We start from the raw sequence: 16,229 nt of genomic DNA, 5'->3' as shown, positions 1-16,229 counted from the left end.
TTTGCAACAGAATGACCAGACAACCTTATGAAGGCCATGACACACAGGACTTGTAGCTGATTACTATATTGATCTAAAATTGATTTCAAGATTTTGAAGGGGAACAGTTTCTATACCATGTGGTTTGCCAACATTTCAAAGTTTGCATTTTTGCTCACTGAGACAGTCATGGGATCTGGACGAATGGACCAAAACCAGTAGCTAGGACACATAGCAGATGAATCATATTGGATTAGGATATTCACCAAACCTTAGAAGGTAGTAATGATGTTTTACTCATACTGTCTACTATTGCTTCATCCATAAAACATTTTTTTGAGTAGGATGACTTGTAGATAAAATATTACCTTTTGTTAAAGGGCAAAGTTCCCAAAAACAGAGTTTAATTAATTGTATTAGCATTAAGGCACGGGACTCATGTACCAAATGCATAGAAGTAGCTTGAATCCTAGGACATATGCATATACATACATATGGGCTTCTCTTTAGGCAAGATGTGCCACACAGGAGGAACCTAGATGGTATGCAGAAAAAAGCTGCACAAGACTGCTGACTATAAAATGTAACTTTATTTCTTATAGTGATAGTGACAGTTTTCTGTAAAAATCAAAAGTGAAACTATCACTTTAACAGAAGGCTAGGAGAGAACAAGTAAACAGCCTAACGTTGCCTTGGTAAACAATATTAGAAAACTGCCACATACTGTACATGTCAGTTAATACTGCCCATTTAGATCTTTTCATATGAGCAACCATTGTGTAATATTCCATGTGCTACTTCAGAAATTATCAAATAATGCATCTCTAACTGTAACAGGAAGAAGTGTGCAAGTAAAAGACAGGACTCTGTCCATTCATTGGCTTATGTAGCTTAGCAGGTATGTGTGCCATTGGTTTGTGTGTGAGCACAGCTGGATGGACCGGACAGGCCGGAGGGACAAGTCACCGCCCTGCCATGTGGAAACGAGCGTTTGCATGTGTGGCTGTGTGAAAACAAGCTTTGGCCTGCTTTGACTTCAGAGAGCGGCACTCACTTGGCCCTCTTCAGTGAGGTAACATTTTCCAGACCAGGAAAGGCGACAGGGAAGGTACCTGCCTGGCACCCCCAAGCTTTGCTCCCTAGGCACGTGCCTCTTCTGCCTACCCCTAGTTCTGGCCCTGGCGCACAGTGCCTTGTATGAGCCAGAAGGTGGAGCTTAAAAATCTTGTAGTTCATACAGGTGACTTTAGCTGTGATTTTCACCAATTAATATTGAGTCCAGGACATCGGTCAGGAGGGTAGAAAGGGATTCTACGGTGTCCACTGGGTATATTAATATACATTGTTAGTGAATAGGGACACTTTCTCAGTGACGTTGGCGAATTGAAGCTGCTTGATGGTTTTGCAAATGGGTGTATACTAGGGATGCACCGAATCCAGGATTCGGTTCGGGATTTGGCCAGGATTCGGCCTTTTTCAGCAGGATTCGGATTCGGCCAAATCCTTCTGTCCTGCCGAACCAAATCTGAATCCTAATTTGCATATGTAAATTAGGGGCGGGCGACATCACGTGACTTTTTGGCACAAAACAAGGAAGTAAAAAATGTTTTCCCCAAATATGCAAATTAGGGTTCGGATTCGGTTCAGTATTCGGCTGAATCGTTTGCAAAGGATTCGGGGGTTCGGCCGAATCCAAAAAAGTGTATTCGGTGCATCCCTAGTGTATACTGTATATTTAACATAGAAAACAACCATATGTTGTGAGAGCCACACACATATATATATATATATATATATATATATATATATATATATATATATATATATATATATATATAGTTCAAAATGGACAAGGGAAAGTTGTGCTCACCACTAATTTTTAAAAACATTAGGCAGGGGTTCAATGAGGCTGTGACCACAAAATACATATAGGCAAATACAAGAGGTCCTCTGCACTCAACCCCTTATCAATATAACATTTTGTGCATACTGCTACTGAAAAATGCCTTACCCTTTAAACAAAACAGGGATTGCTTGTCCATATATTGCAATATATTTAAGCTGGCCAACTACGTCAAAGTCATCCCATATCTGGCCAGTTCTACGTTCAATTTTCATCTGATTCATTAAGAATTAAATTGCTTAATTATACATTTTACAAAGGGACTAAGTTTTACCTGCAACTTACTAGCTGCTTTCAAAGTAAAACTCCCAAACTTGGCTGCCCTTTTATTAGACACCAGTGGGATCACCTGACTATAGTTGGGAAGGGTGGGAGCTACAACAAGGAGCTGGTCACTGCTCCTGTAGAACTATAACAAACAAGGGAAAGTTGTGCACCCCCGGCCAATGTTTTTAAAAATTAGTGGTGAGCACAACTTTCCCTTGTTTGTTATAGTTATACAGGAGCAGTGACCAGCTCCTTGTTGTAGCTCCCACCCTTCCCAACTATAGTCAGGTGATCCCACTGGTGTCTAATAAAAGGGCAGCCAAGTTTGGGAGTTTTACTTTGAAAGCAGCTAGTAAGTTGCAGGTAAAACTTAGTCCCTTTGTAAAATGTATAATTAAGCGATTGAATTCTTAATGAATCAGATGAAAATTGAGTGTAGGACTGGCCAGATATGGGATGACTTTGACGTAGTTGGACAGCTTAAATATATTGCAATATATTTATATATATATATAGATATATATATATATATATCTATATATATATATATATATATATATATATATATATATATATATATATATATATATATATATATATATATATATATATATATATAGATAGACAGATATATAAGATTGTGCTGCACACTGTTTAAAAGTATAATATAAATTCAACTGTGGTAGGCACTGTAGATTTAGAGGGACACAACCTCAAAAGCTGAATGTAAGCATATGTATATATATATATGTTTTTCAGAACCTCTTCAGAAGCTAGTCTTCCAGACCTGCCAAGATACTCTCTGGCAAAGCCCTACACAACATCATATGAAATAAGCAGGTTTCTACAGAAGTGTCAAAAGGAAAGAGATGAAGCATATCGCAGAGAGGAATTAGCTCGGGACAAGTTAAACCGGCTTGAAATCACTGCACGTTCCCAGATACAAGAACTGAAAACCAAGCTAAAAGAGGTAACTAATGAAAGCAAAGCATTACACAGAACTGTCAAGAAGCTGCGTTTAGATTTAGGTCTGGAAGGGAACCCAAAGTTCAAAGGTAAAATGACCAAAGATGTCATCAAAGAGTTGCAGGAAAAGGAGGAACAGTGCTCTCGACTGAAAGAGGACAATGGTGCACTTTCTGTGCAACTCAAAGCAATGATCCCTGTTATAACTCAGACCCAAAAGCAGAAAGCGGAAGTAGAGAAACAACTGCAGAACTCAGAGAGAAAACTGCAAGAGCTGCAAAATGAAAACCATCACACATCACAGCTTCTACAGGACAGCCAAAGAGAAAGGGATGAGTTTGAAAAGGCCTATATTATTCTGAAAAAATCTATTGATGAGGCTAAGCAGCATGTTAATCGCTCTGTGCAGACCACAACTTCCATCCCTGTCAGCATGCAAAGCAGTATTAAGCGGATACCCCGGGACACACCAAGTTCACAATCATTTCAAGCGAGGAGGAAGATCTCTCTGGACCCTCCAAACCATTCAGCTACTACAGACAGAAGCACACATAAGCCATACTTAAGCACAGCACACAGTTAGACCCAACCATGGGTGATGCAATGATAACATTTTGGAATAAGTATAGTTAGTAATATTAAAAAGCATATGTACATATTTTGTATTTTTAAGCCTTTCTTTTACTTATAACATAATGCACATTCAAATTAATATTGTGGTCTATGGAACTGTATTACAACTGTAAGTATAAAGACTCATTTATTTGCACAAAAATGAATAGGGTCATTGCATGCATGGCTTTCATTGGATGCCTCACTGAAAATAAAACAAACTGGACCGAAATTCTTTTTTAGTGTAATAGCTTCCAATTTGTCAAAAGACGCACAGTCAGTTGCATTGATCTGGGGCAACTGTCTTACACAGATCTCTTCAGTAACACTAGAATCATTGGAAAGCAACGCTGTATTGTAAACCATGGTGAACTGCATCCAAAATGACACTTTGAATACTGCACTTGTGACTTGTGTTTTTGGAAATCATAACTGCCCCCCTCAAGGTCAGTGTGCTTGTGCACACACACATGGGGGGAGCGAGGTTGCTGGACAGGTTGCCTAGAGTGCCCTTCTTTTCACTTCGGTGGAATTCTCTTCAGCTCCCTTTGGTCGCTTCCTGAGCATATATTTTCTATACTTACCCAAGCCTATTTTATCTCCCAATATACTGTGTAAATCACTGCATGGTGGCACACCCAAGAACATTTGAAATCATCAAAAAATAAAAACATGAAGACTTAACCAAGTTGCCTCCCCTAGGGTAAGGGTACCATTCTGTTGGTGCTGTGCTCTGCTACAGTTTTCTAGGCAAATTCTTATCTTTTAACATAAGAATAAGTTGTGTTTTTTAATGACACTCCAAGTCCAAAAGTCCTAACTTTTTTACCCATAAGCCACATTCAATTGTAATCTTGGGGAGTAACAAGCATGAAAAAATTTTCAGGGAGTTGCCAAATAAGAGCTGTGGTTGGCTATTTGGTAGCCTCTGTTTGGCAGTACACAAATATGCCTCCAAGCCTAGAATTCAAAATCAACCACCTGCTTTAAGGCCACTTGAAGCATCACCAAGTGGTTGGTGAGTAACATGTTGCTCATGAGCCACTGGTTGGGGATCACTGCTCCAGGTCAACCACTTTCAAACACCCAATGTATTTTTTGCAGCTAAGCAAACATCCATGCTGTGGCTTGTGCAGTGCTGTGGCTTGCAGATGAAAGTAAAATAGCCTTAGTAGAAAAATGGGAAATGTTCTTCCCAATGATAGAAAAAATGTCGCTGCAGCACCTCTTTGTTGCAAAAGTGAAAAGTTTAATTTATTAGGTTAGAAAAACTGGTGTTTTGGTCTTAGTCGTGTCCTTTCTCAAGCCTAGAGTCAAGTCAAGGCTTGAAAAGTCCAAAACGTTGCCTGTTTTTCTGATGTAATAAATTCAACTTTTCACTTTTGCAACAAAGAGGTGATGCAGGGACATTTTTTCAAGTCTTGAACTAAGCCCACAAGGTTTTAAAATGTGGTTGAAGCACACACAACCTTTAACAAATTTGTTCTTCTGAATGATAGCAAGAGGAACTGGTTATTGATAACTCCACCAAGAAAAAAACAAATTACAGTATAAATTATGTTGCTACTTGTGTCCTTTTGAACTAAAGCCCACCCCAATTGTTGGCTATTTGCAATCGAATTATAAAACAATAAAAGTCCTATTACGGATGATAAAGGTTCCTTAAAGGAGAAGGAAAGGCTTGGTGCACTTGGGAATGCCAAATGTTAGGCACCCCAAGTGATTGTATTGACTTACCTGAAACCCCCGGCCAGTGCTCCTATAAAAAAAAAATAGGAGCACTGAAAAAAAAAATAGCCGACTTTTTAGTTAAAGTTTGGCTTTTCGTTCTACTGCTTATGCACAGCTGCGTGGAGACAAAGGAATACGGAAGAAGATCGCTCCGCGGTGCTCACTGGTATAACCCCAGGCCGGTGCAGTTTTCTGCTGATAGGAGCACTGGCCCGGGGTTTCAGGTAAGTATATAGAATCACTTGGGGTGCCTAATATTTGGCAACCCAAGTGCACCAAGCCTTTCCTTCTCCTTTAAAGAGATACTGACATCAGAAAATAACCTTTTTTTTATTATCTATCTTTACAATGTCTTTGAATGCTATTACACTGTTACTCTATGAGGGGGCTGCCATATTTGAGCTTCAGCAGTCTGTTAGAATCTATAACTAACAGGCTAAGAAGGGTCAGGTTGGCAAAACAGTCAGGTTTAGAAACTTCAAATGACAATTACTTACAAAAGCAGAACTATCACCGAAAAATCAACATGACCTATACAGTAGGTGACTTTTAAGGAAGATTAATATTTTGAAAAGAAAATTTTTAGTGTCAGTATCACTTTAAGTCCAGCCTGGCAAAAATAGAACAGTTTGACAAGGAAAAAACTGAGCCATAGTTAAAATCATAGCATTTTGGATAAATATATACACAGTCAATTCTTTATAGTGTGATTAGACAAATCCATAAAATAAATAAGACCTGAGGGTATTATGGACCTTTAACCAGCAATTTCTCTTTATAAAGGTATGGAATTCCGGAATTCTACCATCCTAAATCTTCAGATACAAAGAATGACTTTGTTCCACCTTACGGTACTAGCTCTTGCTTTCCAGCCAAGGGTGGTGGCATCTTCCTAAATATTTATCTTGGTTACCAGATATTGGGTAAAACAAGTAATCAGCAAATGCTGCCTGTTGATTGTGCTGTGGTGTAATACATTGTCTATAATACCCTAACAGGGTACTTATAGTTTGATCTCTGCTGTGATCAGAAGCTCCCACTGAAAAAGATGAATTCTAAATGCCTGCAGCATCCACAATGAGATCTACAACAAGCGACAGCCAAGCAACAGGTCAGGGGTGGCGAGGCCCACCAGGGTTTCCTCTTGTGCCCTGGCAGCCCAGTCTAAAGCTGCAAATGGTTAGACATATTGAATATAGTGGCTGTGTTGCTAAAGGCTCCAGGGTTACCCCCTTCTTTAGGTAGTATGTAAAAATGTAGCCTTACTTTCTTTCTGAGTAAAGTTGTCTTTGTCCAGGTCAACCTTAGTTACTTAGTGATTATAACAGGTATATAAAAGCAGGAGTATTTGGGAAGTTATAGTTTAAAACAATGCTCTCCAGATATGCAAATATATATGGGCATGTTTGTCCCAGTAACCAGTTTCTCATTTACATTACCCAGTCCATTTTATTCTAAAAATGAAAGATTGGAACTGTCTTCCACTTGAACTGTTCAAGTCTTGTTCCCATACCCAAGGTATATAATAAAGCTTTGATGGAATCAACAGTAGATCTTAATAAACTCAGGAAATTAGATTTTCACACGCTCATGTTGTGATGCATGTACACAACGAGTTTATAGATGCAGAGGCCCTCCTTCCAGTGCAAGGTGATCATTGACATTGAGAGTTGCCGAAAGCACTGCGTATCTTGACAGCGCTATATAAATAAATGATGATGATGATGATGATGATTGCGGCTTGAATCCTGGTTCCGATTACTGGCTTGTTGACATAACCTTTCCTTTGGGTTCTTCTTAACTGCTGCTGACTCTGGTTCTGATCCCCTTGAATGGCTTTGTTTATGATTTTGCAGCACTAATAACTGATACATTTTGAAACATGTTTTCCCGTGAAATCCCTTTAACACACCTGACAATATATTTTGGAGATAATTTGTAGACTAAAGCCTAATATATTTATATCTGTTATTGCTAATAAAAAACAAATAAAAAAACAAATGTTGAATTACCTTTTCTGATATTTATACTTCTTTTTTTTTAAAAGTTTTTATTTTTCCATTTTTCAAAACATACATTGGAGAAATAGAGCGGAAGAAAAAAGAATAGAGAGCAGAGAGATAGGGAGCTGAGCAGTGTACTACATTTTCAGTTGTTGACAATATGCATTTACAATGACCACAGCACAACTAGTCATTTGGTGCATCTTTGAGGGCCACCCAGGAGCCCCAAATGTTTTCAAATTTTTATGGGCATCCTCTGGCCAAGTATGTTAAAGGGATACTGTCATGGGAAAAAATTTTTTTTCCAAAATGAATCAGTTAATAGTGCTGCTCCAGCAGAATTCTGCACTGAAATCCATTTCTCAAAAGAGCAAACAGATTTTTTTATATTCAATTTTGAAATCTGACATGGGGCTAGACATTTTGTCAATTTCCCAGCTGCCCCATGTCATGTGACTTGTGCTCTGATAAACTTCAATCACTCTTTACTGCTGTACTGCAAGTTGGAGTGATATCACCCCCTCCCTTTTCCCCCCCAGCAGCCAAACAAAAGAACAATGGGAAGGTAACCAGATAACAGCTCACTAACACAATATAACAGCTGCCTGGTAGATCTAAGAACAACACTCAATAGTAAAAACCCATGTCCCACTGGGACACATTCAGTTGCATTGAGAAGGAAAAACAGCAGCCTGCCAGAAAGCATTTCTCTCCTGAAGTGCAGGCACAAGTCACATGACATGGGGCAGCTGGGAAATGGACAAAATGTCTAGCCCCATGTCAGATTTCAAAATTGAATATAAAAAAATCTGTTTGCTCTTTTGAGAAATGGATTTCAATGCAGAATTCTGCTGGAGTAGCACTATTAACTGATTCATTTTGAAAAATTTTTTTTTCCCATGACAGTATCCCTTTAACTTCTGAAGAGGTAAAGCTTTGTTCACCAGGTTAATCCAAAATGATAAGGAAGGAGGGGCAGTAGACTTCCAGTTTAGTAGTATAGCCTTCTTTGCAAAGTATAATAGTTGTAGATAACAGATTTTTTCATAGTTATTCAGACCCAAGTCCTCCGCCACTCCCAGTAGACAAGTCAGCGGTGACACAATCTGTGGCAAGTCCAGAGTTTCTGCTGCATAATGTACAATGTCTCTCCAAAATTTTTGAATCATGGGGCAGTGCCAGAAAACATGCATATAAGATCCCACCTCCCTCCCACATCTAATACACGAATCAGGTACATTGGGGAACATTTTGGCAATTCTATATGGGGTGAGGTACACTCTATTCAGAAATTTAACTTGTATGTATCTATCTCTGGTGGGTATAGTAATTTCTGGGACCTGCTTAAGGACATCTTCCCACATATCATCTGTGAGGTCAGGGATATCCCTTTTCCATTTTTCTAGTACCTTTGCAAGTGGGTCTGAGGAGTTTTGCCACAAAATTGTGTAGAAACGGGACATAGGTTTGACAAGATCCCCTTTGTGCAGGTACTTCTCTAGCGTGGTAGCTGCCATCCTTATTGGTCGATCAGGAAATTGGGCACGAAAGGCATGAGACAATTGCAAGTATCTAAAAAACATTTGTTGGGGTAACTCATACTCTGCCTTCAGGGCTTGGAATGTTTTAATATCTCCCGCCCCCACTATGTCCTGCAAAAGCTTGACCCCGTGTTTGGCCCATTGTGCCGCATCTGGAAGTGATGAAAGATGCGAAAGGTGCTGATTGCCCCAGAGTGGCTCCCATGTAGACCACCTCTTCTGCAACCCCTGTACCTGTTTAAGTGCCTTTTGGAATGCAGCCATAGCGGTTCTCATAGGGGTTGTGGTTGGGTGTCTATGTGTGACTCCTCTATATGGGAGGTTTGCCAAAGCCTCCAGTGAGCCCACAACATTTGCTTCAAGTATCGTTGACATGTTATCATTGGAGGGGACCAGCCACCAGTGTATGTAGACCAGTTGACTAGCAATGAAGTACATCCAAACATTTGGGAGTGCTAATCCACCTTGTGTGAGTGGGGCCTGTAGGGTTTTGAAGTTTAGGCGTGGCCGTTCCCCTGCCCATATGAACCTCCTAAGGATCTTGTTAATATATTTAATCTAGGCGGGATCTAGGCGTTACAGGGGAATTGTGAAAGGCATAGTAACTTGGGAAGGAATACCATTTTGAATAAATTGATTCTCCCAGGGGGAGTAAGAGGTAACTGTGTCCACACATCTATTTTGTTGGTTAGTGCCCTAGTTATCGGAGACAAGTTTGCATCCTCAAATTTTTTACAATCTTTTGTTATGATAATTCCCAGATATTTAAAGGATTGGACAACCTTCAGTCTTCCAACAGATGTGGCTAGTTCTTCTGGTAATGGGTCTAAAGGGAATACTATCGATTTGTCTTGGTTAATTCGTAAGCCAGAGTAGACCCCAAAATCTTCTATCAAATTTATTGCTGAGTCAAAATCCTCTCTTGGATTGGCCAAATATAAGAGCATGTCATCCGCATATAGGGAGACTTTTTCGACTGTTTTTCCTATACGCTGTCCTATTATGTTCGGGGAGTCTCTTATTTGTATGGCCAGGGGTTCTATCGCTAGGGCGAATAGTAGGGGTGATAAGGGGCAGCCCTGTCTCGTGCCCCGTCCCAGTTTTATGGCTTCTGAGAGAGTGCCATTGACCAGTATTTTGGCTTGAGGGTCATAGTACAATGCCTTAACCCAGGTGACAAACCTAGGACCAAATCCAAAACATCTGAGAACCTCCCATAAGTATGGCCAGGAGACCGTGTCAAATGCTTTTGCTGTATCCAACGACAGTACCACCCTGTTCCCTGCATTGGTGTGATTGATTTCAAGGTTGTTGTATAATCTTCTAATATTTATGTCCGTGGCGTTGTTCGGCAAAAATCCTGTTTGGTCTGGGTGAACTATCCCTCGGACCGTCCTTTTGAGTCTGTTGGCCAATACTCTAGCGAAGATTTTCGCATCGAAATTTAACAGTGATATGGGACGGTACGAGTCACAGTTCTCACGGGGTTTACCTGTTTTGTGGATAAGCGTAACATTTGCCATGTAAAATGTCTCGGGGAGAGAGTTTGTCTCCGAGGCCTTGTTGAATACAGATTTAAGTTTAGGGGATAGTATCTGGGAGTGAGTCTTGTACCACTCAGATGGTAGTCCATCAGGACCTGGGCATCGGCCAGACTGCATTCCCGCTATAGCATCTCCTATTTCTTCATCTGTTATGTCAGTGTCTAAGTATTGTCTCATATCTGGAGTAGGGATGTAGCGAACGTCGGAAAAAAAGTTCGCGAACATATTCGCGAACTTGCGCAAAAATGCGAGCGGTTCGCGAACGGTTCGCGAACCCCATAGACTTCAATGGGAAGGCGAACTTTAACATCTAGAAAAGACATTTCTGGCCAGAAAAATGATTTTAAAGTTGTTTAAAGGGTGCAACGACCTGGACAGTGGCATGCCAGAGGGGGATCAAGGGCAAAAATGTATCTGAAAAATCTGCCTGTGTGTGCTTGGAAGAGATAGTGTAGGGGGAGAGCTGTTAGTGATTTCAGGGACAGATGATAGTAAGTTTGCTGGCTAGTAATCTGCTTGATACTGCTCTGTATTGGAGGGACAGAAGTCTGCAGGGATTTGAGGGACATTTTAGCTTAGGTAGCTTTGCTGGCTAGTAATCTACTGTTCTCTTTAAACAACTGCCATACGTTGACCTTGTAGGCATTGTTTGCCCAGTTTTTTTGGACGCAGCCACTGAAGCACAGTTGCCAGAAAAAATATGCCATATAAATGCTGAAAATAGTCATTTTTCGCCATACGTTGACCTTGTAGACATTGTTTGCCCAGTTTTTTTGGACGCAGCCACTGAAGCACAGTTGCCAGAAAAAATATGCCATATAAATGCTGAAAATAGTAATTTTTCGCCATACGTTGACCTTGTAGACATTGTTTGCCCAGTTTTTTTGGTTGCAGCCACTGAAGCACAGTTGCCAGAAAAAATATGTCACGTAAATGCTGAAAATAGTCATTTTTTGCCATATACGTTGAGTCAACGTATGGCAAAAAATGACTATTTTCAGCATTTATATGGCATATTTTTTCTGGCCTCTGTGCTTCAGTGGCTGTGGCCAAAAAAACTGGGCAAACAATGCCTACAAGGTCAACGTATACACTACTACAGCGGTGGATACGGATTACGTAAAATATATGAATGCTGCTTGAAAAAAAGTAACTCAAGTGGTTTTTCTAGAGACGATAATATTATCAATATTTAGACAAAATGTGAACAAGCTCACACAGCTCGATGGCGGGTTGAAGAAAACAGTGTGCAAATAATGCCTACAAGGCCAACGTATACACTACTACAGCGGTGGATACGGATTACGTAAAATATATGAATGCTGCTTGAAAAAAGTGACTCCGGTGTTTTTTCTGGAGACGGTAATATTATGGATATTTAGACAGAATGGGAACAAGGTCACACAGCTCGATGGCGGGTTGAAGAAAACAGTGTGCAAATAATGCCTACAAGGCCAACGTATACACTACTACAGCGGTGGATACGGATTACGTAAAATATATGAATGCTGCTTGAAAAAAGTGACTCCGGTGTTTTTTCTGGAGACGGTAATATTATGGATATTTAGACAGAATGGGAACAAGGTCACACAGCTCGATGGCGGGTTGAAGAAAACAGTGTGCAAATAATGCCTACAAGGCCAACGTATACACTACTACAGCGGTGGATACGGATTACGTAAAATATATGAATGCTGCTTGAAAAAAGTGACTCCGGTGTTTTTTCTGGAGACGGTAATATTATGGATATTTAGACAGAATGGGAACAAGGTCACACAGCTCGATGGCGGGTTGAAGAAAACAGTGTGCAAATAATGCCTACAAGGCCAACGTATACACTACTACAGCGGTGGATACGGATTACGTAAAATATATGAATGCTGCTTGAAAAAAGTGACTCCGGTGTTTTTTCTGGAGACGGTAATATTATGGATATTTAGACAGAATGGGAACAAGGTCACACAGCTCGATGGCGGGTTGAAGAAAACAGTGTGCAAATAATGCCTACAAGGCCAACGTATACACTACTACAGCGGTGGATACGGATTACGTAAAATATATGAATGCTGCTTGAAAAAAGTGACTCCGGTGTTTTTTCTGGAGACGGTAATATTATGGATATTTAGACAGAATGGGAACAAGGTCACACAGCTCGATGGCGGGTTGAAGAAAACAGTGTGCAAATAATGCCTACAGGGCAAATAATGCCTAAAAGGTCAACTTATACACTACTACAGCGGTAGTAAAATAAAAAAAGTAAAATAAAAAAAAATGAATATTAAAAAAAAAAATTAAAGTTGGTGCTGCTGAACTACTAGGAGCAGCAGATTAGCACACCAGTCCCACTCCCCAACACTGCTAGACTAATAGCACTGGGCTCTTATAGTAGTAGTAGTAGTAGTAGTAGTAAAACAACAAAAAAATAAATAAAAGCAGTCCTTACAAGGACTACTGTTATTGCAGCAGTCAGCAGATGAGATCAGAAGCAGGACAGCTGCCCACTGCAGCTACATACAGAGCACTGCAGTAGAAGGTAGATTACTAGCCAGCAAAGCTACCTAAGCTAAAATGTCCCTCAAACCCCTGCAGACTTCTGTCCCTCCAATAACAGAGCAGTATCAAAACGATTACTAGCCAGCAAACTTTCAACTGTCCCTGAAATCACTAACAGGCAGCAGCTCTCTCCCTACACTATCTCTTCAGCACACACAGGCAGAGTGAAAAAACGCTGCAGGGCTTCGGTTTTTATAGGGAAGGGGAGTGGTCCAGGGGAGAGCTTCCTGATTGGCTGCCATGTACCTGCTGGTCTGGGGTGAGAGGGCAAAAAAAAGCGCCAACAATGGCGAACCCAAAATGGCGAACGCCGCGCGACGTTCGCGAACTTCCGGCGAGCGCGAACACCCGATGTTCGCGCGAACAAGTTCGCCGGCGAACAGTTCGCGACATCTCTAATCTGGAGGTATGATTGGAAATTCAATTTTCCCTAAGTATTCTACAAGCCTATATTGGGGTAGTGTGGGTAGTGCTGTATAGGTTGTTTGAAAGTATTCCTCAAATCTCTTTACAATTTGGCTACGGTCAGTAAGGAGAGTCCCTGTATCATCTCGAATTTCAGCTATTGCCAGATGAGGAGTATCCTCCCTAGCGAGTAAGGCAAGGAGTTTCCCGTTTTTATCTCCCTGATTGAACCACGCTGCAGAACAGTAAAGTTCTTTCTGGGAGAACTTGTCTATGTGTAATAGATCTACTTGCTTTTGGGTCTCCGCCATAATATGTCTTGTGGTATTATTGGGATTCGCAACTAGGTCTTTTTCAGCTTCCCCCAGCTTAATTTTGGCTTCCATAAGTTCTGCCTCAGTTTCCCTTCTGGCAGCGGTAATTAATGAGGTGTAGATGCCTCTTGTATGTGCCTTACAGGCGTCCCACACCGAGTATTCGGATGCAGTGTTCGAATTAATTTCCCAGTATTCATCTAGTTGTGAAATATATTTGTCCGCTACCTTGGAGTTAGTTATCCACTTAGTTGGAAGTCTCCAGGTGGATGCAGGGGCCTCTTCTCCGCTATCTAAAGTCAGCAGGACAGGAGTGTGATCCGAACATACTCTAGTGCCAAAGTGTATTTTGGTGACCATTTTAAGGAGTTCTGGTGAGACCAGTATAAGGTCAATTCTAGACAATGCAGACTTAGCTGCCGTAAAGCAAGTATATTGCCTAATTTGTGGGTGCTTCCACCGCCATACATCTACATAATGCATAGATTCAAGCCAGGTGTTGAAAACCTGGGAGTCGTTCGTGTTTGGCTTCAGCCTATCTAAGTCTGGATTTGGTACCATATTGAAGTCCCTTCCCCATATTGCTGGATGGGGACCTAAGGAAGCAACTTTCTGAAATATAAGTGTAAGGAGGGCTATCTCAGCTGGGGGGGGGAGATAGACGTTGACCAGGATAAATATTGAACCTTGTATTTTACATTTTAGGATAACATACCTTCCCATTCTATCGGTGATCACTTGCTCCAGTTTAAAGTTAAGGGACCTTCTAATTAGGGTGGCTACTCCTCTTGAGTGTGAGGAAAACTCTGAATGGTATACCGCAGCCATCCATTTATGTTTTAGGGCCAAAACTCGCTGTCCAATTAGATGAGTCTCTTGGAGCATGAGTATATCTGCTTTGGATTTCCTAATCTGTTCTAACGTAATTGATCTCTTGATCTTGTTGTTTAGGCCCCGGGTGTTCCAAGATAAAACATTCAATTTTGTCCCATACATTTATTAGTATTAAGCATAACCCTGTACCAGTGGGGATCATCCCCCAGGTGCCTGGTATGGTATATGATATTGGGTTTCAGGCAACGGGCGAGTCCCCCCACTGGCGCTTTCATACAGCTAAATTTACAACTTCTCGTGTTAGATGCACTTTCAAAAATCCGCTCCCAGAGGAAAGAAAGAGTTGAGAGAGAAAAAGATAGAGAGTAGTGCAAGAACCCCACACAAACTGTCCCCCCTCCCTGTATCCCCTCCCAAACATGGAGATACCTGTATCCCATAACAAGCAAACTTTACTACTTAGAACGTGGTTGTGGCAGTTCAAAAACTTTCAGCAGTTCCTTGAAAACTCAAAGGGTTAGAGAAGACAGTCGAGTGCTCGCACTAGCATGGGCTTTGGGTAGATTTTTTATATTGTAGAGGGGCTTTGCCAGCTCGACAGGATAGTTGTGCAATACTAACATTTGTAAATCCAAGGCAGAGGTGTACTTCCTCGATACCTCAAGGCTAAGCATGTACATCTGTGGCTTGTGTGTACTCCTACCATGGATTGGATGGGTCTGGTCAGAGTCAGGAAGGTCTCGGTTCCCAGCAGATTCAATTGGACAGCCATTGTAAGCTCATCCGTGAGTAAGTGGGCGGGAAGCTGGTATATCCAGGATGCAGGTTTTCGGTTTGTGGGTTGGGTTTTGGCGTCTCCCTGGTCTCAAAACTTTAATATGAGTCCGCCATCCGGGGAAATTATTTATACAGCATAGCCCGCCGTATCTCACTATCCCCTCCCCCAATACCGTCCCAGCACACATTGTTAGTTATAGTTAAACCTTGGCTGCCCTGGTCCCCGTACCTCTCATATTGACCAAAGTGTAAGTTTCACTTACGGATTCCTTGGGGAACGGCTTCGTCTGGGCCTGCGATCTAGCCAGTCTTGGGCATCGGTCGGGTGATCGAAGAACAGAGACCTGTCTCCCTCTATTACTTTTAGCTTCGCTGGAAACAGCATGGCGTATTTGAGGCCGAGATCTCTGAGCTTTCTTTTAACTTCAATGAAGGAACTTCTCTTTTTCTGCACTGTGATAGAGAAGTCTGGGTACAGTGAAACTCGGGCTCCCGAATATTGTAGAGCCTCCCTGTTTCTGGCTTCTCTTAGCGCGGCATCCCGGTCCCTGTAATTCAGTAGTTTGATTAGGAAAGGACGTGGCGGACCCCCAGGTGGACCGGGCCTCGTGGGGACCCGGTGGGCCCTCTCCACTACAAACTGCGCCGAGAAAACATTTGGGCCCAGGAGGTCTTTGAGCCATGCCTCTGCAAATTGTTCTGGGGATGTCCCTTCGCTGCGCTCCGGCAGTCCGACCACTCGTATGTTCGAGCGGCGCAGCCTGTTCTCCATGTCGTCTAATCGGTCAGCGTTGGCCTGC

General features: G+C 41.5%; 1 protein-coding gene across 1 annotated transcript; it reads left to right on the top strand.

The window, feature by feature from the left end:
• The first annotated feature begins 2,865 nt into the window (after positions 1-2,865).
• LOC108715097 (probable DNA double-strand break repair Rad50 ATPase) lies at positions 2,866-3,948 on the top strand. The gene has a single exon (XM_018259930.2). The coding sequence runs from the start codon at positions 2,898-2,900 to the stop codon at positions 3,696-3,698; it is 801 nt and encodes a 266-aa protein (XP_018115419.1). The 5' UTR covers positions 2,866-2,897; the 3' UTR covers positions 3,699-3,948.
• Positions 3,949-16,229: the final 12,281 nt, after the last annotated feature.

This window comes from Xenopus laevis, chromosome 4S, assembly GCF_017654675.1.
Source record: "Xenopus laevis strain J_2021 chromosome 4S, Xenopus_laevis_v10.1, whole genome shotgun sequence".
Taxonomy (NCBI): domain Eukaryota; kingdom Metazoa; phylum Chordata; class Amphibia; order Anura; family Pipidae; genus Xenopus; species Xenopus laevis.
This window is presented reverse-complemented; position numbering and strand designations above follow the sequence as displayed.

Bases quoted from the DNA above. Each gene is read 5' to 3' on its own strand.
- LOC108715097 (XM_018259930.2), top strand. From the start codon at position 2,898: ATGTTTTTCAGAACCTCTTCAGAAGCTAGTCTTCCAGACCTGCCAAGA.